Source organism: Phyllobates terribilis, unplaced genomic scaffold, assembly GCF_046119375.1.
Source record: "Phyllobates terribilis strain yellow unplaced genomic scaffold, ASM4611937v1 Scaffold_11__3_contigs__length_659146591, whole genome shotgun sequence".
NCBI classification, from domain to species: Eukaryota; Metazoa; Chordata; class Amphibia; order Anura; family Dendrobatidae; genus Phyllobates; species Phyllobates terribilis.
This window is the reverse complement of record NW_027362771.1, coordinates 349,059,563-349,085,422: the sequence shown is the minus strand read 5'-3', so window position 1 is coordinate 349,085,422 and position 25,860 is coordinate 349,059,563. Positions and strand designations below refer to the sequence as shown.

The window sequence follows — 25,860 nt, the reverse complement described above, 5'->3', positions numbered from 1 at the left end:
GCACCTCCTCCAAAATGGAGGTGCCCGAGCAATGTTGTTTGCACCTGTGTCTCACCTGTGCTTCAGCCCTCAGGTCCCGTTGCCAGTTACCTGCCAGTTACCTGCCAGTTACCTGCCAGTTTCCTGCCAGTTTCCTGCTAGTTACCTGCCTGATTCCTGCCTGAATACTTGTTACCTGTCTGCCAGTCTGAGGTCCGACGGTCTGCCTTACTACTCCTGTCAGTCTGTCTAAAGGACCAGCCTGCCCGCTCACCTGGGAGCGCATATCAGCTACCTGCCTGCTTGCCTGAGGTCCGACGGTCTGCCTTACTACTCCGGTCAGTCTGTCTATGGACCAGCTTGCCCGCTCACCTGGGAGCGCTTCTCCCTTATCTGCCTGCTTGCCAGCCCGGAGGCTCCGTTGTCACGTGCTGTGACCACCAGCTATCTCAGAGACTCTTGCCCGCTCACCTGGGAGCGCATCTCCGTTACCTGCCTGCTTGCCAGCCCGGAGGTCCCGTTGTCACGTGCGGTGACCACCAGCTATTCCAGAGACTCTTGCCCGCTCACCTGGGAGCGCTTCTCCGTTACCTACCTGCCTGCCAGCCCAGAGGTTCCGCCGTCACGTGCCGTGACCACCTGCTATTCCAGAGACTCTCGCTTGCTCACCTGGGAGCACACATCTACCATCTGCCTGCTAGCCTACCCGGAGGCTCTGCCATCACAGGTCGTACCTACCCCTTACCCAGAGACTGCCCTGATCACTTGCCGTAACTCCCTGTCCGTTCACCCAGAGACTGCCACCCGCTCCCTTACAAGGGCCGCCCCCTTGTATAGTAGCTCAGAGGTTCCGCCTCCCGGACCCGTTACAGTATGTATGGCTCCCTCATCCCCCAATCCTGGTATGTATGGCTCCCTCATCCCCCAATCCTAGTATGTATGGCCCCCTCATTCCCCAATCCTGGTATGTGTGGGCCCCCTCATCCCCCAATGCTGGTATGTGTGTCCCAATCACTTTACACATAAAAAAAAATAAACACTTGTACTCACCTTCCTTCCTCACCTCTGCTCCAGTGCTGCGTCCTGTCTACCAGCAGCTCATGTCGGCATCTGAGCAGTGAGCGCTCTCAGACGCCAAGATGAGCTGCTGCTGCCGGTGCATTCACTCTTCTCCACGCCGGGACTATGAGCATGTAGAGGCGTGAATATGCATTCTCTTTAGTAGTGAGCACTGACAGCAGGAGCCATGGCTCAGCGCTCCTCCGTGCCCACTACTAAAGAGAATGAATATTCACTCTTCTCCCTGGTTCATGGGCCCCATAGCAGTGGTGTGGCCTGCCGCCATTGGCGGTACGCCACTGAGCACTAGTACTGGTTGTCAGCTGTTATATCCCAAATGTGCTAAGGGACGACAAGTTGTGTGTTGGAGAATGTTAGTTGGCGCATCAGCATTGTATTCAGCTGCATTTTGCTTAACTTTGCTCGCCTGTTCATTAGAGAAATTCTTGATATCCTCCTTTAGGCCACGTTCACAGATTCAGTATTTGATCAGTATTTTACATAAATATTTGTAAGCCAAAACCAGGAGTGGAGGATAAATACAGAAGTGGTGAAGTGTTTCTATTATACTTTTCCTCTGACTGTTTCACTCCTGGTTTTTGCTTACAAACACCGAGGTAAAATATTGACCAAATACTGAACGTAGCCTTAATTATCCACCAGATCACTTTTCACATTGCACTAGAAAATCCGATAAGGTTGTCAGTTAGTGAAATACTGTCCCCGGTTAGTTTTGCATTGATGACCATGCCTTGTTCTAATTCGCTCATTATAATGTAGATTCACATTGAAACTGATCCATGTAAAACTTTCTCCCTTGATTTTATGATACTGTTTGGGGTCACGTTTCTAATAAACCTGAAGGAAAACAACTGGAAAAAGATTTTGACCCTAAATACAAAGAATTATTACGTAAAAAATACGAGCAATATATTATGTAAAAGTAATTATTCTTATACCAGATTTATGGGATGGGGAACCATATTTAATGTTAATTAGCTCCTTGTATTCCACAGCGCTGTACAATGGTTGTTATCTACATATGTATCATTAGTCCCAATGGGACACACAAACATATTTCCCTTTTTTAAAACTTACACAGCACATTAGAGGCAATTCTTGACTCAACCCCTTCCCGACATAGGATGTAAAGCTACGTTCCCACGATGACCTATTTTACTTAAAGGGTGCAGAAAATCTGCAATATCAAAAAGTCACCATAAGCTCATGGTGAGAACATAGCCTATTAGTTCATCCTTCTTTGGGTGCAGGATTATGAAGCGGCTCAGGATCCGCAGGTCACTACACCCAACAGGTGACATCGGTGTCATACAACCTGCCGCTAACAGCACTGACCAGGGCCAGCGACTAAAGCTGCTATTTAACCACTTGCATGCCACTATCAGTCTCTGGCAGCATTCACATTGTCCCATTGCTGGTGTCATTGTTCCAGAGACCATCGAATTAAAGGTTTTTTTTTTTTTCAATATTTCACTCTTGGGATTTTTTACGGTTTGCAGCCATCCTTCATACAGTTACGTTGAAGGAAAAAAATGTTTGTTTTTTTTATTAAAAAAAAGGCTATTGTTCTAGAAAGAAAGCGCAAAAATGGAAATGATCTGGTCCTGGAAGGGTTAAACAACAATCCTGCGTTAAATCTTTGTGGCGTAGAGCGCAGCTACTGAGCTCCTCGGATTTTGGGCTTGTCGCAGGCAGACGCGATTATGACAGAACACGAGCTCATCGCTTTCATAGATATTAACTTCGCGCAGCTGCAGCACGGTGCTGCCGCTCAGCCTACACGAATGTTAGTGTTGCGCACACGTCAATAAAGCTTGTTTAAAAAAAAAAAGCACAGTGAAGTCAGATCACATGACCGCTATCTGGTCAGCTGACCGACGAGGCTTCAGACTCCAGCGACATGGTGAGTCCGGCGATGTGCGGGCTGTTAGTGATGGTGCACATGTTATGAGGGCCAATGGGCGCTCCGTTGCTGTGTCCTAGAAAAGGGGCTCGTCTGGTAACTGCAGCGTGCTCACCAATAGTTCCTTTCTTGCAGATAATGGACGGAGCGGGTGCTCCCGTCCATGTGACCACAGATCACAACAGACATGATACTAACAGATGGGATTTACCTGCCAGTGATCATCGTGCTGTTTGATGTGGATCTGTCATGTCAGTGCAACCCAGCCGCGACCCTCCGTCGGCTGCCCCCTCAGCAGCACCCCTCCCTCAGCTGCCGCCCTGCAGCACCCCTCCCTCGGCTGCCGCCCTGCAGCGCCCCTCCCTCGGCTGCCGCCCTGCAGCGCCCCTCCCTCGGCTGCCGCCCTGCAGCGCCCCTCCCTCGGCTTCCGCCCTGCAGCGCGCCTCCCTCTGCTGCCACCCTGCAGCGCGCCTCCCTCTGCTGCCGCCCTGCAGCGCGCCTCCCTCTGCTGCCGCCCTGCAGCGCGCCTCCCTCTGCTGCCGCCCTGCAGCGCGCCTCCCTCTGCTGCCGCCCTGCAGCGCGCCTCCCTCTGCTGCCGCCCTACAGCGCCCTTCCGTCGGCTGCCCTTCAGCAGCGCCCTTCCGTCGGCTGCCCTTCAGCAGCGCCCTTCCGTCGGCTGCCCTACAGCAGCGCCCCTCCGTCGGTTGCCCCTCAGCAGCGGCACTCCGTCGGCTGCCGCCCTGCAGCGCCCCTCCCTAGGCAGCTCCCCTGCAGTGACCACGCCTCATCAGAATACATTGTCTTTCCTTTGTGAAGCTGAAATTGAGAAAATAGATAAAAATATCTATCCACACACCAACCCCCCCCCCAAAAGCCGCTGTGTGATGTCATAGGTGACATATTACATATATAGCAGTAAGAACCAGCCAGATGGAGTCAGCATTAAAAATACTGCTCAATACATTACTCAGATGGGAACTTGTATCACTGTAGATGCCCAGAGTAAGTACTGCAAACACCACACACACACACACACACACACACACACACACACACACACACACACACCTCCATTGTCCGTACTTGCACACAGCGTCTTTTTCAGGTGGATTCCGCTCCAAAACATGCCTGAAAAAAAGCGCTGACAAAATGTTCAAAAGAATGAATATTTGTATTTCTAAGCAAAAACACCTTGCTGCACATATGTTCAGTCTTTTGAGCTTCTTTTAACTGCTTCAGGTTTCCAGAGATGCCAAACTATTAAAAGAAGTGACCCGACCATTCTTCAAGTAACGTCTGCTTGGAGAATTCTCGATACTTTACTGTACAAGTCAATGGGAAAGCTCAAAAGATGACCGGCGTTCTTTTGAGCATTTTTGCTTTAAAAAAAGCGTGATCAGTTTCTTCATTGTTTAATGAAGTTAAAAAAATGTCTGGAAAACGGTCAAAAAATCCAACGGTGGTCGAAAAAGCATTCAGGAAATGTCCAAAAGAACACTAAAAAAGATAATTCATTTTTACAAAATGCCAGAGAAAATAAGAGTAGCCTGAAAAAGACGTCATGTGCTCATACCAGAACACTGCTTATAGCAGTACCTGCATAGCATTGCCATCTTCTGCCGTTCCCAGTAGCTCTCCAGTCAACTCCACCATCATTTGACCACATTTGTAACCTGCAGGATCCGTGTTTTCTGTGTGGAGCCGTGGTTATTCTCTCAATGCAAGTCTATGAGCACGAGAAGGAGCCTCTGTAGCGTCATTCTGAGGGCTCATTCAGACGTCTCTTTTTCATGTACGTGTGCTATCCGATTTTCTCACGGATTGCACTCGTACCTATAACTGTGTATGGGGCTGTTCACATGTCCGTGATCTCGGAGATGTGTCGCATGAAACTTGGCAATGCAAGTCTATGGGTCCATGAAAAAAAATCTCACAGCGTTCAGATGCCATCCAGTTTTTCACTGACAGATAAAAAAAAAGGTTTAACCACCTTTCTATTTTTTTCTTTACACATCAGTGAAAAATACTGACCAAACTCTAACTAATGTCTGGCAACACCCTGATGAAATCACTGATGAAACGCTGTCTTTTTTCTTGTATGTCAAAAAACCTGACCTCTGAATGAGCCCTGAATCTCATAGACTTGCACTGAGAAAATTTAAATGGGACCTCTTTCTGTCCACATAGAAGACACTGTGATTCGGCAGGTCACAAATGCATGTGACACCGGATCGCCACTGAAAATGTCATAAGATGTTGACCGGTGAGTATATTACACACACAAACACACACATTGTTGCTATAAAAGGGAGAAAGTTATAAAAAAAAGGACTGCTCCTATTAATTTCTTCATGTTTAAGAGGTTATGCAGCTTTCTTATATGCTTGGGCACCAATTCATCAATCGTGAGTTTACTGAGGGGGTTTTCTGCCTTGATTTTCTCTTTTGCTGTTGGACTTTGCATCAAAATGGAGCATGATGTTCAATGAATTTGGTGCAAACCTCAAAGTTGTTTTTAGCATATTTTTAGAGTAAAATGTTACATAATTGCTTCAATAAGCTTTAAAATGTCATACTCTGGTCTTCAACTGTGCAAAAAAAATTAAAAACTGGACAGATTTGGTACTCCACTTTGCAAAAAGTTGCAAATCATGAATTGGCCAAAACATCTGGATAATTACAACTGCACCTGCATTTCCATGCAAAGCCAAAAAAATGAGGATGACTTTAAAAACTACCACAAACATGGTGCAAAAGCCACAATGAATTTGGCATAAAAATACCTAAAATCAATAATAAGTATGAATGACGTTGTGGTTTATTCGGTTTTTTGTATGTTTTTGTTTTTTTTTGTGTGGAAAATCTGTGGCGTTCGAGTTATTACAAAGTGAAAACTCATTCGCACCTTGCCGCTAAATATGCAAGGTTTTTTTTTTTGAATGTGGTGAAGTCTTGTTGCGAGTGCGTTTCCTTCCAACACCGCTCTGCAACCCTGGACACTTGGCAAAGCTGAGTCAATAGCTGATGCAACTGTGGCATTGCAGAAAATGGGGGCACGGTCTGTGTCGTGAAGTGAAGATATGGAGGACAGCAGTAGAATAGAGTCAGAGTGTGTGAATGTCTAGATGTGCGAGGTTTCTGCAGGGCTGCACTAGTTGCTGGACATGGTGGGATAGTTGAAGAGGAAAGGGATGAAAAAGTGAGTAGATGGTGGTCAGATATAGGGAGCAGAGGCGGGTCAAGATAAGGTCTAGTGTGTGTCCGTCTGTGTGGGTGACTGCAAAGGACCACTGAGTAAGACCAGAGGATGAAACGAGCCACAGGAGTTTTGAGGCTGCCGACTGGCAGATTTCAGTGGGGATTTTAGTCATCCAAGATGATGGTGGGAATGTCAGCAGAGAGAAAGTGGAAAAGTGATCAATAAAGGCAGCGGCCGGGTCGGTATATGATGGCCACTTGGAGGTTGAAGGGAGAGTATATACAGACAGAATGTTCTTCAAAAGACGGACGGATGAGGGAGGGTAGAGGTGGGATGCAGTTGTTAGAAAAGAGAAAATCCACTCCACCACCATGTCTATTGCCTGGGTGAGTAGGGTGGGTGAATTGAAGGTCACAACAACACAGCAGGTGGTGTTGTGTCGAAGGGCGTCAGGCATGTTTCGGTGAGGCCCAGGAAGGATAGAGTGTGAGGGTACGTTCCCATGTTCAGGACCCGCTGCAGCCCCAACTAGGGCTGTGGAGTCGGTAAGCCAAACCTCTGACTCCAGCTCCTCAATTTCCATGACACCGACTCCACGACTCCGACTCCCCCATACATGGCTCATGTTTAAGAGATAAATTTACTGCAGCACAGATTCATCTCAGCTAAAAGTCTAGACCCTCAGATCAGGAATAGGACATTTAATAACTTTCCCAAATTCTTATGAAAAAATATTCCCCACAAACTGCATTGAACTACTGTACCCAATTTATTATATATTTTAGGAGTTTGAGTCGGTCCATTTTATACCGACTCCGATTCCAACTCCGACTCCACCAAAATGGACACCGACTCCACGACTCCGACTGCACAGCCCTGGCCCTGGCCCCAATGCTGCAGAACTTCCACACCACTTCCACAAATGAGCGGACACGCATTTTATTTTTTTTGCAAACATGCAGATTTTCCACTTTGATGAAAATCTATGGGGAAAATCCACATGTGGACCCACAAGAGAAATTGACATGCTGCGGATCTGAAAGACGCGCCGCCTGTCAGTTTCCGCAGGTGATCTACAGGTGCACAGAGACGCATAGTGGACATGGGATTTCTAGAAATCCATCCACTATGTTGTAACATCTGGCCACTTCGGTTTTGACACACAAATACGCTGCATCAAAACTGCAGCAAGTCCTGAACGTGGGAACGCACCGTGAGAGGTAAAAATGTTGTGGATGACGTGGAGCTTATTGCAAATGGAACAAGCAGAAAAGCGCATGTAAAAGATGGGGTTTTTAAGTGTGGACTCAGTGCTTTCCACTCTTAATAAATGCTCTGCCAAATCTATATCAAAAGGATCAGACAAAGCAATAAACCCTACACGATAAACAGAGTGTATTGCTATTACATTACTATTGTGTATTTTGGTGCTGTGAAAAACATGCAGAAGTCTTGCAGCACTGCGATACATGGGAACGTGAACTCACTGCAACGAAAAGCCGCAGAATTAATGCTGAATGGCTGCATACTGTATGTGTTTTCGTGGCTCATGATGTCTGCTTGCTGGCAGTGAATGGAAGAGGTGCCGGACTCTCCGTGCACAAGCCCTACTCCTCTGCTTGTTGGGAATGATCATGACAGATGTTCAGCTTCTAGCTACAAATTTATGTGAAAGTTTTTACTCATTGGCAGTAAGCGGAGAAAATAGAAATGATTTGAAACGGAATAGCTTAATCTTCTACCTCTACAATGAATACACTGTATGTGTGTGAGGGATGTCCCCCTCCGAAAAGTTTTTCCTAGAAGCTCTGTTACTAGTGAAAAAAACAAACTAATCTGTACTCGCGCTCTCTGGATCCCGCACTGATTCTCTGCCATTGCTCCTGATGTCTGCAGCGCTGGCGTCACGTTGACAGCACTGAGCCCTGTGGCTCTGCGGGTGTAGATGGCTGAAGCCGCTCAGAGCAGCTGGACTCAGTGATTGGCTGCAGCACTGCAGATAACGACAAACACCAGGGCAGCAGCGGAAACTCAGTGCTGGACTGTGGTAGGGTGAGTAAGACACCTTTTTAGGTAGGGTTTGTTTAAAAACTAATGGAGCTTCTAGGAAAAACTTTTCTGGAAGGGGACAACCCCTATAACTTAAAGAGGATGTCCACTACTTTTTCATTGATGCCCTATCCTTAGATTATGGCATCAATGTCTGATAAGCCAGGGTCCGACACCCGTCACCCACGCCGATCAGGTGTTATCGGTGTTGGCGGTCACCGACAGAAATACTCACATGTGGAGCTGCTCCGTCTTCTGGTAGTGGCCATGGTAGGGTACTATACATCCGCGTCCTATTGATTTGAATAGTAGGCGGGTGTGCAGTACCAAGCTTCGGCCACTATGAGAAGATGGCAGCTCCTCAAGCAAATACTTCAAGGCGGTGGGCCACTGCCGACACCTATAACAGCTGATTAGCGGGGGTGCCGGTGTCGGACCCCAGCCAGTCAGACATTGAGGGCCTATCATAAAAATAGGTGATCCATGAAAAAGTAGTGGACATCCTCTCAAGCCCTCTGTGTTGTATTTGGCCTATAACTTTTCTCTGCTTTCTCATTGTGTATTGCTTATATATCTTTGCAGAGATTCCGTTTCTGTGGTGATCTGGATTGCCCGGACTGGGTTTTGGCAGAAATTAGTACGTTGGCTAAAATAGTTGAGTATTCTTAGATCTCTTATCTGCTAGTTTCATGAAGTAAGCAGAGATTATTAGATTTATCGGTAACTTGATGTAATTCCTCATTTTCTAGCAATAAAACGTTAATTATGTATTTCTACAATATCCACTTTGAGTTCTTGAGCTTTATTTCTCGCAGTCCTCTTTGGTGCATAAAAATACTCCCACAGATCTGACCCAAGAATATAATGTATACTACAGAGTAAGGTTGGAGGTGGTCTGGCTATGGTTCACTTACTAGGCGCCATGCACATTAAAGGGGTTGTCCAGTCCCTCTTGTTTGTCTATAACACGGGTCCCAGCCTAGTTTAGAAAAAAATAGCGAAAAATGCATATCCCTCCATACTGCTTACTGCTGCTTGTGTCTCCCACCAGTCTCTTTCTGTGGTTAGTAGACTGGCCAGCCAGTGGTCGCAGAGGTATTTATCTATATTTTTGATCACAGACAATAGAGGGGACACGTTGGTAACCACTCTGGCACCTGATTGGCTACAGCAATCTCATGTCTGCCCCTGCCAGAAAAAGGAATCAGAGAGACCGATGGGGCCTCCCATTATCTTGGGATCAGTAGTTGAATATGCTGGGCTCGGTAGATGAATATGCTGGGCTCGGTAGATGAATATGCAGCATATTTGGATTCCATTATCATCTCTATGCTGACAACACCCAATTATACACTTCTTCCCCTGACATCACCCCTACCCTAATACAAAATACCAAGGATTGTCTGCTGTCTCTAACATCATGTCCTCCCTCTATCTTAAACTGAATCTCTCCAAAACTGAACTTGTGTTTCTCCCCTCTACTAACCTAACTCTACCTAACATCGAAATTACCTTGGAGGGTTCTGACGCGCCCCCTGGGCCGTGGGGTACTCAGTCCCGGGCCGGTCGTTGCTAGGGGAGATGTCACAGTGGCGGTGACCCCGTCTGTGACCCAGGGCGGTCAGTCAAAAGGGGAATATTTACAGGGGATTTATGTACAAAGTTCGTGACGCCACCTGTGGTATGCGGCTAAAGGGAGCCGCCGCTGCGGAGCAGGTCCTCTGGAGCTGGTGTTAGTGCAGCAAAGCTGGTGTGGCTCTCCACAGGTAGAGCTTAGCTCCAGGGCAGTGTAGATGTTGTAGATGTGCTGGGCGTTGTAGTGCAGGGGTGATGGCGCAGATAATAATCACAGAGACAGTGGAGTGCAGTCCTCAGGGTCTTTACTCACGGTTATTGCAGTCCAAGTTACAGGTACCAGTGTAACTTCCCTCGTCGTGCTGCTTTTACTCAGAGAGGGGTTCAGTCCACCCTCAGATATCTCCGGAGTACTTAGCGGGACCCCCTTCTGTGTGTTCTCTCTCTGGCCGTCTCCCTGCACCCCATACCAAGTGTCCCAATCCGATACCTGCGGGCCTTGTTGGGCGACGTCGGTTCTGTCCCCTGGGTCCTCTATGGCTACCTTCTTGGTGAGACTGATATGGACTGTTGGCTGCAGGACTTGAAATAGTGCAGCCTCCGGTTTCTAGTTGAGACATAGAGTGCTCTGCTAGTTGAGGGACCGGTCCCCTTTGTGTGGCCTGACCCCTCCACCTCCTGGTGGATTCGGGCGTACGGGTGGCCTCCAGCACTGCCCGTACCCCTGGGGTCCCTTCTTCGTTCCTGGAGCCCTTCCTGCTCCTCTCTCCTTCTCCTCTCTCCTTCTCCTTCAGTCCTGGGCCTCTCCTCAGGCCTTCTGCCTGAGCAGAGCTCCTGCTCCCAACTCCTCTCACTGTAGACTGATCTGACTAAACTATCTTTACAAGATGGCTTCTCTATTTATACTTTTCTTCATGTGCTCCCCTAAGCTGCTTCCTCCACCCACACCCACTACATAGCACCTCCCCTCAGCTAGGGACCCAGGACTGTGCTCTCCCTTAGGAGCAATCTCGCCCTGGCCCCACTGCGGGTATGTGTTGGATGCAGGTGTTAGGGTCCCGAGCTGTACTCCTTCCTTACCTGAGAGTGAGATACCACACCTCTGGGTGAGATGCAGTACCTCTGTGGCGACCGAACCCTCAGGGGCACCACAGTTCAACCATAACTCCCAAGCAGCATGCCCGCTGCCTTGGGGTCATATTCGAAACTAACCTTTCCTTTACTCCCTATATCCGATCACTCACTTGCTCTTGTCACCTGCATCTTAAAAACATCTCCAGAATCTGACCTTTTCTCACCTTTGAAACTGCTAAAACTCTTACTGTCGCTCTTATTCACTCTCGTCTGGACTACTGCAACTCTCTTCTGATTGGTCTCCCTCTTACCAAACTTTCTCCTCTCCAATCCGTCCTGAATGCGGCAGCCAGGGTCGTATTTCTGTCCAGCCGCTTCACTGATGCCTCCATCTTGTGCCAGTCATTACACTGGTTGCCCATTCGCTACAGGGTCCAATATAAACTCATCACTCTCACCCACAAAGCTCTCCACAGTTCTGCACCGCCTTATATCTCCTCTCTCATCTCTGTCTATCACCCTACACGTGCCCTCCGTTCTACAAATGACCGAAGACTAACATCCCCCATAATCCGAACCTCACACCTCCGTCTTCAAGACTTCTCTTGTGCTGCGCCAGTTCTCTGGAATGCCCTACCGCAGATGATCCGACTGATGCCTAGCCACCACTTCTTCTAGCATGCTTTAAAAGCCCATCTCTTTAAACAAGAATACCTCAACTACTCAGTAAACTAACTTTCCCCTGTCCCCTCCTTCTAAATTATTATTCAGAATCTGCACCCTACTAGTAATCGGTCTCCACACCCTCCATGCATTCGATACTTGATTATTGCACTTAAACATATGGGCTGATGACCGGATCATGCAACTTTATATGAAAATCCCTATTTATTATAATTGCCAGACCTGAAATAACAGGCACTTTTCACCTATTGTGTCCCCCCATTTCCTTGTAGAATGTAAGCTTGCGAGCAGGACCCTCACTCCTAATGTAACTGTTTAAACTGTCTCACCTTGTATTGAATTTATTGTCTGTACACGTCACCGCTTAATTGTAAAGTGCTGCGGAATATGTTGGCGCTATATAAATAAAAAATATTATTATAAAAATTATTATTATTAATATGCTGGGCTCGGTAGATGAATATGCTGGGCTGTGTTTTTTTTTTTTTTTTTTTTTTTTTTTTTAAAGGCTTAAAAATCCCTTTTTTGATGCTGAAGCCACTACATTGATCGATTGAATCTCTAGCCAAACCGGAGTGGCTTTTTGCAATGACTTTATGGGCCTGTTAACCTTCAACATATTAATTATAGTTGATATAACAGTTATATGAATGCACTTTGTCTCAAGTATATGAGGCCGGTTATGTGCTTTTTGTTTCTGTACGCCTTACCCTAACTCAGTTATAGTTATCACTGCTCCTGTCTCCATCTGGCTCTTAGCCGTATCCTAAATGTCTTCTATTTCCTTTCTCAGTCCTCTGTTAAATTGAAGTTGATCTGTGCACAAGTGCTGAAGGAGCATCTGGGAGAAGCCATTGATGTAAGCACTGATGTAGGAACAGGCATTTATACCATACTGATGATGCTGGTGTGCTGACTCACTTATCTCTGTGTACTTAACAGTATGAAAAGATCCTGAAGCTGACTGCAGACGCTCGCTTTGGTGAGATGCTTCACTGTATTACTTGTTTCATTGTCTCACACACACACACTGGGAATCCTCTAATTAGAAAGTTATTAATATTGTTTTTTTGCACAACATTCACAATTTATGTTTTAAAGGCTTATTCCCATCTCAAAAAGTAGGATAAGTCATCACTCCATGATTACTGGGGTCTAATGTATGGGATCCCTGCTAGTAGAGAGACAAAAAGGGTCAGAAGCTCCTTCGGCAGTTTCTTTGAGTGGGTCCCAGCTCTTTAAAGAAACACAACCCAGTTGTAGCAGAGCATATAGATGGAAAAACATGTTGCGGGGGGTAAAATGGTGAAAAAACTGCAGTGCATAACTTGTGCTGTAAACCCTTTGTTAGGGTCATGGGGGGTCCCAGCTGTTTGGTCAGCAAGTAATGACATATCCTAGCGATATGTTATCAGTTCTTCTGGGAGACCTTTTGAAGAACATAATTTTAAAGAAGATAATAAAAACACAATTTTAAAGAAGGAAAAGTAAGACATATGGCAGGATTTTTTTCCCATCTGAATATCCCCCTGTCCATATTCAATTGCTTATGCCCATAGTTTCCTAAAATTATGACAGCTGACAGCCACAAGTAAGAGTGCCAGGATCTATAATGATCAGCCATCATCACTAGGGTAAGCTGCAGGCACTCACAAATTTCATTTAAAGGGTTAGCGTAAATATGGGTCTTCAGGAGCACACTGCTCCCCAGTCTCCTGACTTCCTTGTTGGTGGGGGGCGGCTCTCCTTATTCAGTGGCAGTTATGACTAAGCAGAATTGTGCTACTGTGACTGTCAATGCACCCATTATAAAGTCTGCACTGTTATTTGTACAGTTAGGAATTCATGGCTCAGCAGCTCATGGGGAAAGTGAGTCGTGACTCACTGCTCAAACAACCAATTGCTAGGAGACATGGGCTTGTGTTTTTGCAGGACTGATGATAGCCGCTTGGGCCCGGAAGGTGAGCTGCACTGTCAAACGATTTTATAAAATTTAAAGCATCACTCGAGCATTTATTTTTATTTCCGTGCTGGAGTGGTGCTACTAATGCAGAATCCCTGCATCTAATATTCCACTCCTCACCCGCCATCTGCAGCTATTCCTGCTCCGGTAATGTGCTGCCATCTTGTGACCGTAACTTGTGAGGTAACGGTCACAAGCTCTCAATGTACGTCTACGAGAGTCAGAGCAAGGGTCTCATAGACTTGCATTGAAAAGTGACCTATGGCTCGCTCCAGCAAACACTTGAGTGATCCGGCAGGTCACAAACTGCTGGAGACTGACTGGAGCGGCGCTGATAAAAGATAAAGACAGTGGCTGGTAAGTATGAGAATAGGGGTAGGGAACTTGCGATAGTAGCCCCACTCCAGCATTGCAATAAAAGACTGCTGGAGTGGTGGTTGGATGGAGATGGGTGACTTGGGATCTCAGGATTTAACTGTCAGATCTCAACCTTTGAAGGTTCCCTTGGCAACAAACTATAAACAGTGTAAGATAAAAGCTTTCGTAGAAGGAGAGTGACAGGAGATAGAAAAAGCAAGACATTTGCAAACTTGCTTTTTTTCATGCTGTCTAACTTAAAGCAATATAAAAAACTTGAATATAACCCTTTAATATTTTATGACATGATGCATTTTCAAACTTCTGACGACTAATGTGATATGTAGTCATATTGAGTACTCTAAAAAGGGAGCTAATCTTTACTAATAGAGAATAGACGCTCGTGCATGGGATCTTCTCCATCACAACAATGTGCTTTTCTACAGCATTTGGAAGGGGAGTCTTAAATGACAACTTGTATGTGTTGTAACCACTTTGCTTCATATACATACACTTTAGTTACCTTAACTACTGTATGATGGTAACTTTTTCATTGTATAGACCTAATTAATGGATTTGAAGAAGCTAGGAAATGGCTAAAATTCAGTATAACTCTCAGAACAGTAAGACAGTAGGCTCTTGTGAGGAGCGGGTGAAGACATACAGCAACTCCAAATAAAATATTTGTGCAGCTACTTTCACTCCACCTTTTCAGAAAAACTTGTTTATTGTGAATGAAAAATGAGAAATAATTTTTTACAACTTGATTCTTTGCTGCCATGAAGTCACAAGTTGGTCGCCTGCGTCCCCTCTGTTCTTCTAGTGCAATGACAATACTTTCTTCCATTATTCTTATCACGTGAACATTATATGCATCCAAATCATTGTGCACAAATAGACACACATGACGGCCGCTGTTGAAGCAATTAAATACATTTTTAATTTGTGAAACATTTCTAAATGTAAAATTGTAAAAGCGACTTCCAGCTCATCACGGTCGGTGCGATCCACAGAGTTGGGATTTCAGTCACAAGAGAGAGAAGAGAAGTATTTTATTACACTTGCACTACACATATTTACACTGGTTTATCAAACAAAACATTTCTTGGGAGTGCTTCTTTAAGGATGTGGACATTGATGTGGATAATAATTTAAATCAAAATAAATTGGTGATGTGACTGAACAAGACCAGAGCAAAGACGGGAAGTGTTGTCATGTGAACACCACAAGAATCTGTAGCCTGGCAAATGCGTAAAACTTCTATATTTTCCTGTACTCTAATGGTTACACTACCATATCTGTGTACGTGACTAGTAAATTACAATATTAATAGCACAATTTCCTTTTCCTGTAGAGTCTGGTGACATAAAAGCCACGGTTGCTGTCCTCTGTTTTATCCTCTCCAGTGCGGCCAAGCATAATGTGAGCGGTGATAATCTGTCTAGTGAACTCCAGCAGCTGGGTCTTCCCAGGGGTAAGGAAAAAAATAAGTCTTTTACTCTACTTGTACCTGTTCCTAGCATCTACCTGGCTGTTACAGTTTATTATTCTATTAGTAAGGCCATTCATGTATTATGTGCTGTATGTAAAAGTTCAATGAACTCTCCTTGTTTTCCATAGAACATGCTGCCTCCCTTTGCCGCTCTTACGAAGAGAAGCAGACTGCCTTGCAAGAAACGCTGAGAGAAAACAGTCTCCGCTGTGAGTTTCTATCAACATGCTGCTAAATATCCAGTATTAACAACTTCACGACCTTTGACGTACACATACGTCATGGTTGGATAGGGATTCCCGACCTTTGACGTATGGTTACGTCATGGCAATCGTGTGCGGCCCAGGAGCTATGCCCACGCGATCGCCGCCAGAGCTTGGCTTATGTGACAGCCAAGACCCGGCTGTTTAACCCCCTAAATGCCGCAATCGATATCGACCGCAGCATTTGGGAGAGGAAGGGGGCTCCCTCTTTTGTCCAATTGGTGCGGAGATCTTCATCTGTTTATGTGCTGTTCCAGGCGGCCATTTTCCGGAGTCCACGTAAACCATGGAAGTGCAGGGCTCCGGGCTTTCACAAAATGTCGGCGGAGCCTCCCCAACCACCGAACACCTGCAGTGTCGCACCTCCGAACACCCTCTTTTTCCAGCCTGAGGCTTGCAGCATCGCCCCACTCCTGCCTCCGTCAGCTGTGACCTTCTCCCTCTCAGCTTTGCATTGTGCCTCAAAAGTAGTTTATGGGGTATTGGTGTACTCAGGAGAAATTGTGTAACAAATTGTACTTTTCATTTTCTGCTATTATCCCTTCTGAAATTGAAAACATGGGGCCAAAGCAATATCTTAGTGTAAAAAAACTGTAATTTGCCAATGACTCAGCCCAATTTCATACAATTCTGTGAATCGTCTGATGATTAAAAAATACTCACTACACCCCCTATATGAATTCTTCAAGAAGTGCAGTTTCCAAAATGAAGTCACTTGTGGGGGTTTCTGCTGTTTTGGCATGTCAGGGGCTCTTCAAATGTAACATGGCATACGCAATTTATTCCTGCCAAAATTGAGCTCCAGAATTAAATTGGCGCTTCTTCCCTTTTAAGCCGTGCCGTGCGCCCAAACATTAGTTTTCCACCACATATGGGGTATTGTTATACTTAGGAGAAATTGCAAAGCAGATTTTGGGATCCATTTTCTCCTGTTACCATAGTGAAAAGGAAAAAATTTGGGGCTAAAGTAGCATTTCACGGGTCAACGTTATAAAGTTCTGTGAAGCACCTATGGGTTCAAAGTGCTCCACACACCTCTAGATAAATTCCTTGAGGGGTGTAGTTTCCAAAATGCAGGGGCTCTGCAAATGTTACATGGCGTCCGCTATTCCAGCCAATTTTGCGTTACAAAACTCAAATATTGCTCCCTCCCTTTCAAGCCCTTCCGCGTGACCAAACAGTAGTTTTCCACCACTTATGCGGTATCGGTATACTCAGGAGAAACTGCACAACAAATTGTACCGGCCATTTTCTCTTGCTACCCTTTCAGAAATGCAACATTTGGGGCTAAAGCAATATTTTTGTGGGAAAAAGTAGAATGTTAAATTTTTTTCCTTCCACATTGCTTTAATTCCGGTGAAGACCCTAAAGCAGGGGTCTCAAACACACGGTCCCTGAGGTTCCATTGTGCGGCCCCCTGAGATAATAGCATCCAGCGAGTCTGGGACTGCTGACATCAGTGCTTCTCAACTACGTGTGTGTCTTTGCCATAGGAGCGAGGTCAGGGGAGAAGGATGAGGACATTTCTATAAGATGGGACCGTGATGGGGACATTATTACAGGACTAAGGACATTATTACAAGCTTAGAGATATTACTACAAGACAGGAGACACTATTACATGATGGGGACATTATGACAGGACAAGCGACATTATTACAGAGTGAGGAACATTATTACAGGATTGGGGATGTTATTATAGTACGGGGACAGTATTACAGGAGTGGATACATTATTACCGGATGGGAGCCTGTATTACTATATGGAAATTGAAAAACTATATTACTGTATGGGGTCGATTGGAGGTCAAAAAAAGGAAAACATTTAAAAGAAAATGTAAAGTAAAAAATAATGGAATAGTATTTGGCCATAAAAAATACTGTTTTATGTACAATTTGAAGTAAAAAGGGAAGACCTGTATCATAGCCCATATGATAAGCACCATTAAAAATAATAAACACACCAAAAAAAAAAGATGATGATCAAAAAGTCATATAAAAAAATAATGGTATCACTGAAAACGTCATCTTCTCCCCCGAAGAACGCGGCCCTTAGTATTCATATTTTTTCTATGTAAGGCCCCTTTACCCGGCTCAGTTTGAGACCCCTGCCCTAAAGGGTTACTAAACTTCTTGAATGTGGTTTTGAGCACTTTGAGGGGTGTAGTTTTTAAAATGGAGTCACTTTTGGATATTTTTTTGTCACGTAGACCCCTCAAAGTCACTTCAAATGGGATATGGTCCCTTTAAAAGATTGGTTTTGTAAATTTTGTTGGAAAAATTAGAAACCTTTATTACGATGTTATTCACGGACTTCACACTGATGACATCCATGTGCTGTCTGTGATTTTCAGACTCCTAAACATGTATTGGCACTCTTCATCCATGATGCCACGTCTCCGTGATTTTTGCACAGTCACACGGCCCACAAAAAAACAGACATGTGAACAGCCCATAGACAATATGGGTGCCCTTTGGGCAAAACAGGGAAAGCAAAGCAAAATGGTAACACAAAAGCACAGTCTATGGGGTAGCAGGGATCCGCCTGCTCTGCGTTCAGCAACTCCATGTGTTCAGGATAGCTCTACACAAACAGATCTGGAGGTATTCTCTCCAGACCTACTGAACACTGAATGCCTCTACAGGCTGAGTATTTAAACCCCAGACCACACCCTGGGGTGGAGATAAGGTGAATGGCCTCCCACCCGCACTATGGCCATTCACAAAAAAACATGCCCTTTAAATATGGCTGATTAACCCTCTCAGCACATATTATTCAGGAGAATACTTCCAGGTTTCACATCACTGAAGCTAGTAGCCTCAGTGAAACATATCTCCCCTCCTGCACTTTGCCAGTGACTTTGTCACAGTAGGATATAAACTTCAAGAACATATGCTACGCCTGTCTGAATTTGGATGTATATGACCATCAATGGACCTGATTCATCAAGACTTCCTTGATGAGGAGATGTGCTGGAGTCAAACGCTTTTGCTTCATGAAGAGACATACACCTTGTGTGCGCTTCGCCATAAATCCTACTACAGTCCCTGCTGGAGTAAGATTTGTGGCCTAGCGATCTCCGCCTCTCATGATGAATTTAACAAGTAGTAGTAGCCAATCCTTCGTCCTGCCCCAGCTATGCCCACTTTGTTGAAGCTGGGTGAAAATATTGTGAGACTACCAAATGTCGCAACGTTTTAGCGCAGCCTTGAGTTTCGCCAAAATTATGTGACTTTTCAAAACATTTTCTCCAGAATACTGGTGTAAAAACTTTTATGAGTAGAGGCCAAAGTCTATAAAGTTTTTATTTTTTATTTTGACTAAGGTACTGATAGGGAAACATACAATGTAAATATAGGGTCTAAAATGTATTTCAGCACTGCGTTTGAAGGTTTCACCTTAATAGCCCTATAAAACGGTATTCAGTAGCGGCCCCCACTAGGGCTTGGCAGCCATGGCACAAGCATATGTACTGAATTTTTTATTTTGTCTTTTTTTTTTTTGAAAGTGTACCACAACATATTTCTGTGCCCGTCTAAACAGAATAAACACAAATGCCGTTCAATCTATGGCCCTTTTGGTGGTTTTACTGAATCCTGTTTCTAGGACTATTTTGGCGGAAAATTTAAAACCACTGCTGAAATGCAGTGTGAACAGGGCATTAGACATATGGAACCGTGCTGCTATACATTTCAACACGTCTCCCACAGAGAATGATTGGGAAAAAATGTAAATGTTTTTAATACCCTATTTTTGGGAAACAAACAAAAAAAAAAAACGTGCTCACGTTTTTTCTTTTTGTAGATACAAAAAAACTGACTAAATGTGTTCAAAATAACTTTTTTTTTTAATATACTATGCCTTGCCCATTTAATCTGTAGGTATTCCTCCATATACATCTGAATACAGAGTTTTGGAACTCCGTTGTGAACATCCAGCAGATTGCAATGTATAAACGCATCATAAATATAGAAATAAAACAGGACATGCTAACACAGCCTAACCCCCTACAAAGTTAGGATGATGGGGCATATTTCATCAGGAGAGGACATATCTTTGACTAGTGACAAAACTTGTGTGAAAAGCTCCTCTCCTGTACAGAGATCGAACCCACGATCTGGGCTTTTATTAGTATCACACTCTAACCAACTGAGCTAACCAACTTTATGCTTATCTCGAAGGGGAATATGTCTGCAGGATTTTTCTCTGTAACCTGAGACTAGTAGGGGCTGAGAGCCTGATTCCAGTGATATGTCACTTCCTGGGCTGTGTGTTGCTGTTTTAATAAAATCAGTGTTTTATCAGCAGGATATTATTACAGGACTAGGTGTCACGTGCCTCCTAGTCAATTTGTTCTATGTAGCCCTTTCCGCACCACTGATTAGCCGCTTTGTGTCAGTGTTTGGTGTGTACAGAAAGCTACCAATCAGTGGTGGATGGGGTTATACAGAGCTCAGCATTCAGAGAACTACAAGATGTGGAGCAGATAAAACAGGGATTGTATCAAAATGACAGCAAGCAGCCCAGCAAGTGATAAATCACTTGAATCAGGGTCTCAGTCCCTACATAATGCTGCTCTCAGATTACAATCCTGGTGATTAGTATTGTACATCACCTGATAATTATACCTTTATCATGTCCCACCAGAAATAAGATATTTACACCTCTAATATATCCTATACCATCAAGCAGTAGCAACCACATTTATCCTAGCCTGATATGGAAAAAAAGATGAGCCCTCTTCTTTTATTAAGATGACAGGGGAAGTTTTAAATATTATAAATTTATCTTTTATCTTATTTCTAGAGGTCGAAACCTCTCTGCATTCTGAAAACAAAGGAAGTCAGTTGTAAAATCCTTTTTTTGATGTGTTCATTATTTTCTCTCCACTAGTGACACTTGTTTGCTTTTGTAACCCTTCCATGTGCATGGCTGTCCCTCTTGCCTTTGCAGTATCGCGCTTATCCTCCTTGAGCTGGCGGGTGGACCAGACTCTCGGCTCCAGTGTTCTGCGGGAAGTGAATGAACCAGTAGTCCACCTAAACCTGTGCGTGAAAGATTCTGCTAACTCCAGACCCGTCAATGTAACTATGTCCGCCGGTAAATTAAGAGTTTTGTTAACAGGTAAGATAGTAATGTGTATGGGAAAAGATTTTATATTGGTTAATACATATCTGTAGTGTCGATAATATACACATTGATAAAATAGTGAGTTCTTTTGTTGAGGGTTCTACTCATGTCAGTGTTGGGGCGAGATTAGTATTACTTGTCCTCTTCAATAAAAGTGTGTTTCCCTGTGGGACCCATGTACATATCCTTCTTTTTGGTAAAATTCCTTAAATAATTGCTCTCAAACTGTCTTTAGGAATTATTGATCGTTTAGACAAGAATCATGATTGAGCCTCTGAGCTCCAGTGCTGCTATGTGAAGCTGCTTTGCTTTGGAGGAGCACGGAGGCATTGAGGCTAACCGGGCACAGTGACCTGGCCTCCTTCAAAGCTGCAAGTAACAATCCGTTGTCTCTAGAGCTTGTAAGCGCTAAGCTTCTTACCTAGGAAATTGGCCACTACTGATAGACGGCAGACGGTGGCAGGTAACTTAGGCAACAAGAAGTAAACTAACATTTTTTAACATCCCTTCATTCTTTTAAGAATGGAGAGAATTTTTAATAAGGAGTAAAAGCAAGCAACTTTGCAATTTACAAGTACTTTGCAATTTTACCCATCTATTAAGATGACAACCCCTCTAAATTTGGCTTTACTGAAACTTTATGGGTACCGTATTATCAAATATCCAGAATAATTGGACAGTAGAGATGGGCGGATCAATTTGCAAGTCTCTGGTCCATCGGTCAATTGAGTAGTCTCTGGCAAGTGATATGGGCTTTTGATTATGCAGGCTGACGCAATGTCATCAGGGCATCAAGCGGCAATTATGACTTTGGCCGCTCACCTAATCTAAAGCTGCAACGGAGATCCCAGGAGCAAAGAGATTTGTAGAGCTCCCATTTTGCTGCCAGAGACTACTGATCTGACTGATAGACTCTCGATCCGCCAATCTCTATTAGTTGTTTTAAAGAAGATAAAACCTAGTAGAGAGCCCCAAAATAGAAAGCACATCATAAGAAATTGACAGAAAATATGCCATTGAGACAACGTTCATGGTGTCTTGAGACTTTCCATATTGTCGTGCTAAAACTTGGAAACCGGAGCAGATTTTCGGATGCAAATTTAAAAGAATGTAATGGTTGCTGGTATTCAGACAGTGTGTAAGGCTCCATACGGACCAGTGTTTAGTAGTTTCATTCTCTATACTATCGACAGTGAGGAAAATAAGTAGTTGATACACTGCTGATTTTGCAAGTTTTCCCACCTACAAAGAATGGAGAGGTCTGTAATTTTTATCGTAGGTACACTTCACCTGTGAGAGACAGAATCTAAAAATAAAAACCAGAAAATCACATTGTATGATTTTTAAATTATTAAATTGCATTTTATTGCATGAAATAAGTATTTGTTCACCTACCAGCCAGCAAGAATTCTGGCTCTCACAGACCTGTTAGTTTTTCTTTAAGAATCCCTCCTTATTATCTGTATTAATTGCACCTGTTTGAACTCTTTACCTGTATAAAAGACACCTGTCCATACACTCAATCAATCACACTCCAACCTCTCCACCATGGCCAAGATCAAAGAGCTCTCTAAGGACACCAGGGGCGAAATTGTGCTCCTGCACAAGGCTGGGATGGGCTACAGGACAATAGGCAAGCAGCTTGCTGAGAAGGCAAGAACTGTTGGCACAATTATTAGAAAATTGAAGAAACACAAGATGACTGTCAATGTTCCTCTATCTGGGGCTCCATACAAGATCTTGCCTTGTGGGGTAAGGATATTTCTGAGAGCGGTCATGAATTAGCCCAGAACTACACGGGAGGACCTGGTCAATGACCTGAATAGTCCTGGGAGCACAGCCTCAAACATTACCGTTAGTAACACACTACGCCGTCATGGATTAAAATCCTGCAGGGAACGTAAGGTCTCCCTGCTTACGCCAGCACATGACCAGGCCCGTTTGAAGTTTGCCATTGACCATCTGGATGATCCAGAGGAGGCATGGGAGAAGGTCATGTGGTCAGATGAGAACAAAATAGAACTTTTTGGCATCAACTCCACTCGCCTTATTTGGAGGAAGAAGAAGGATGAGAACAACCCCAAGAACACCGTCCCAACTGTGAAGCATGGTGGGGAAAACATCATACTTGGGGGATGCTTTTCTGCAAAGGGGACAGGACGACTGTACCGTATTGAAGGGAGGATGGATGGGATCATGTATCATGAATTTTGGCCAACAACCTCCTTCGCTCAGTAAGAGCATTGAAGATGGGTCGTGCCGGGGTCTTCCAGCATGACAATGACCCAAAACACACAGTCAAGGCAGATAAGGAGTGGCTCCGTAAGAAGCATTTCAAGATCCAGGAGTGCCCTAGCCAGTCTCCAGACCTGAACCCAATAGAAAATCTTTGGAGGGAGCTGAAACTCAATGTTGCCCAGTGACCGCCCCGAAACCTGAAAGATCTGGAGAAGATCTGTATGGAGGAGTGGGCCAAAATCCCTGGTGCAGTGTGTGCAAACTTGGTCAAGAACTACAGGAAACATCTAACTTCTGTAATTGCAAAGAAAGGTTTCTGTACCAAATATTAAGTTCTGTTTTTCTATTATATCAAATGCTTATTTCATGCAATGAAATGCAAATTGATTATGTAAAAATCATGCAATGTGATTTTCTAGATGTTTTTTTTTTTTTTTTTTTTTTTAGATTCTGTCTCTCACAGGTGAAGTGTACCTACGATAAAAATTACAGACCTCTCCATTCTTCGTAGGTGGGAAAACTTGCAAAATCGGCAGTGTATTAAATAATAATTTTCCCCACTGTATAATGAACAAATAAATTAATCCAATGGAGAGATAAGAGAAACTAGATTTTTCAGAAGAGCATTTTACGTAGTATTGTTTTGGTTACAAAATTTAATGATAATCTGTTTTTCTTCGTAGAACTGAAACAGGCTCTTGAGATGATGAACTCCCTGAACTGAACTAGGTTTTGCTAAACTACCCATCTGTGTCTCAGAAGATTAGAACATGTGTAGGACACCGGGAAGTCTGTCAAAAAATGCTTGTATCCTGAGGACGGCTGTCATCCGTAGAAAGCCTTGTGGAAAATTTGAAGATGCCCACTTCTAGATTAAATAGGCCCCTCTTAATAAATCAAGATCGTCTGACTCCAGCATGCCCCCTCATCAAGACTTGCGTGAAAAATGCCAGTCTTGATGAATCGGGGCCATAGTGTGCTGTGCAACCTGGACACCTGCCCCAGAATTTTTAGGTTTTGACCAACACATTTCAAGTTGTTTTGTGGGAAAAATTAGGTTCTCGTCTTAGATCCTGAAGAAGAGTAGACTTCAACTATCTGCAATCTGAAAAACTCACTGATTGGCTGCTCGTCTTCCAGCTGTATTCAGTGTTTTATGTGAACCTTTTTCTCGGTCAATATGTACATATGTTTTGTTATCGGGTTCACACATCACCTGTTGCAGAATGTTTTCCAATTTCCTAAAATGCACAATTTTGCTTTTGAAATAAAATGATTTGTTAAAAATTAATAAAATGTTTACACCATTGATTTTAAAGCTATTTATACCAACTTGGCTATCTTTTTTTTTTTTATTATTTATTTATGAGAATAACCCTAATAGCTTGCCTGCTTTTGATGTGCGCTTTGTCAGGGCTGTTTCAGATATCCATGCAAAGCAGCCTGCGAATGGACTAAAATGCACAGACTGGCCACAGGTCTTGCCGACCCAAGTGTGACAGGTTAATACATGCCCGTGACGATCAGTTTTGAGAGGCTCGGCCAGTTCATGCATTTTGATCCATGCTCTGACTGATTTGCACTTTATGTCTAAAGCAGCACAAAACCACATCAGTGAAGATTTATCAAAATTAATAAAAGCAGTAGTGTCCTACAGAAACGAATCAGATTCTCCCTTTTCAATTTTGAACAAGTTTTGGATAGTAAAATGATCACTTTTCCGATGCACGAGATTTTGATAAATCTCTCCCAGTGTTTAATTTATTGAACCATTGAGTTCCTGCTTTGCTCTGAAATTCGCTCCTTTGTGTTGGCAAGCAACAAAGAAAATAGATATAGTTGAGATCCTGCAGATATATGGCACCACACGTTTGTACACGCAGCATAGGACCACCCCGCAAACTTGTATGCCCCTTATCAGATTGGTACGACATTGTTGTGCTATGTGTTTGATGACAGAGTTAGGCTTAGGGAGGGATCAGACGGTGCAGTCGGATGCATGTGGCAGAAATGCCCACTGCGATGACTAATTGCCACACGATCATGTGGCCTTTACCACCATATCTAATCCTACCTGTAATATCCTTGTGTATTTGTCAAACATTTTCATTTGACTTCATTTACTTAATGGAGTTAGAATCATAGAATCATAGAATGGTAGAGTTGGAAGGGACCTCCTGGGTCATCTGGTCCAACTCCCTGCTCAAAGCAGTTCAAAAGAATGACCATTTCTTCAAATACTTAAAGGGAACCTGACAACTTAGACATGCTGCCCAATCCAGGGGCAACATGTATCAGAAACTGGCTGTATTATCTCAGCCATAAATACATATATGTAGGCAGAGACTTGACTGCCCTACTAATCTCCGGCGTGGATTGGTCCCTGGCAGCTTAGTGAGGCATTTTTGATTCTGAAACGCTATAGCGTTTCAGAGAAAACATACTCTCAAAGTTCATATAGCCAAGTGCATGATACATGCTTGTGGATAGGGCAGCATGTATCAGGTGTTCTCTTTCAGAAACCTCATTGTACTGCAATTTTATATGCAGAGAGCCACAGTAAAACAAAAGAAAAATAAATAGTCATGGCCGAAAGTGTTGGCACCATTTGAAATTTTTCCCGAAAATGAAGTATTTCTCCCATAAAATGATTGCAATTACACATTTTGTTGTACACATGTTTATTTCCTTTGTGTGTATTGGAACAACACAAAAACAAAACAGACAAAAAAAGGCAAATTGAACATAATTTCACATAAAACCTCAAAAATGGGCTGGACAAAATTGTTGGCACCTTTCCAAAATTGAGTGTAAAACCGCTTTCTTTCTAGCATGTGATGCTAGTTCAAACTCACCTGTCGCAAGTAACAGGTGT

At 43.9% G+C, this 25,860-nt stretch overlaps 1 protein-coding gene across 2 annotated transcripts; it reads left to right on the top strand.

Annotated features, from left to right (window-relative positions):
* The first annotated feature begins 2,881 nt into the window (after nt 1-2,881).
* Nucleotides 2,882-24,281, top strand: COMMD4 (COMM domain containing 4). 2 transcript variants are annotated; one of them, XM_073650795.1, is made up of 8 exons: nt 2,882-2,962; nt 8,793-8,864; nt 12,337-12,402; nt 12,486-12,525; nt 15,218-15,337; nt 15,484-15,564; nt 20,571-20,741; nt 23,669-24,281. In XM_073650795.1, exons 1-8 carry the CDS (start codon nt 2,960-2,962, stop codon nt 23,707-23,709), a joined length of 594 nt encoding a protein of 197 aa, XP_073506896.1. In that variant the 5' UTR covers nt 2,882-2,959; the 3' UTR covers nt 23,710-24,281. The 2 variants fall into 2 exon arrangements, with proteins under 2 accessions (XP_073506896.1, XP_073506897.1); XM_073650796.1 differs by lacking the exon at nt 8,793-8,864.
* Nucleotides 24,282-25,860: the final 1,579 nt, after the last annotated feature.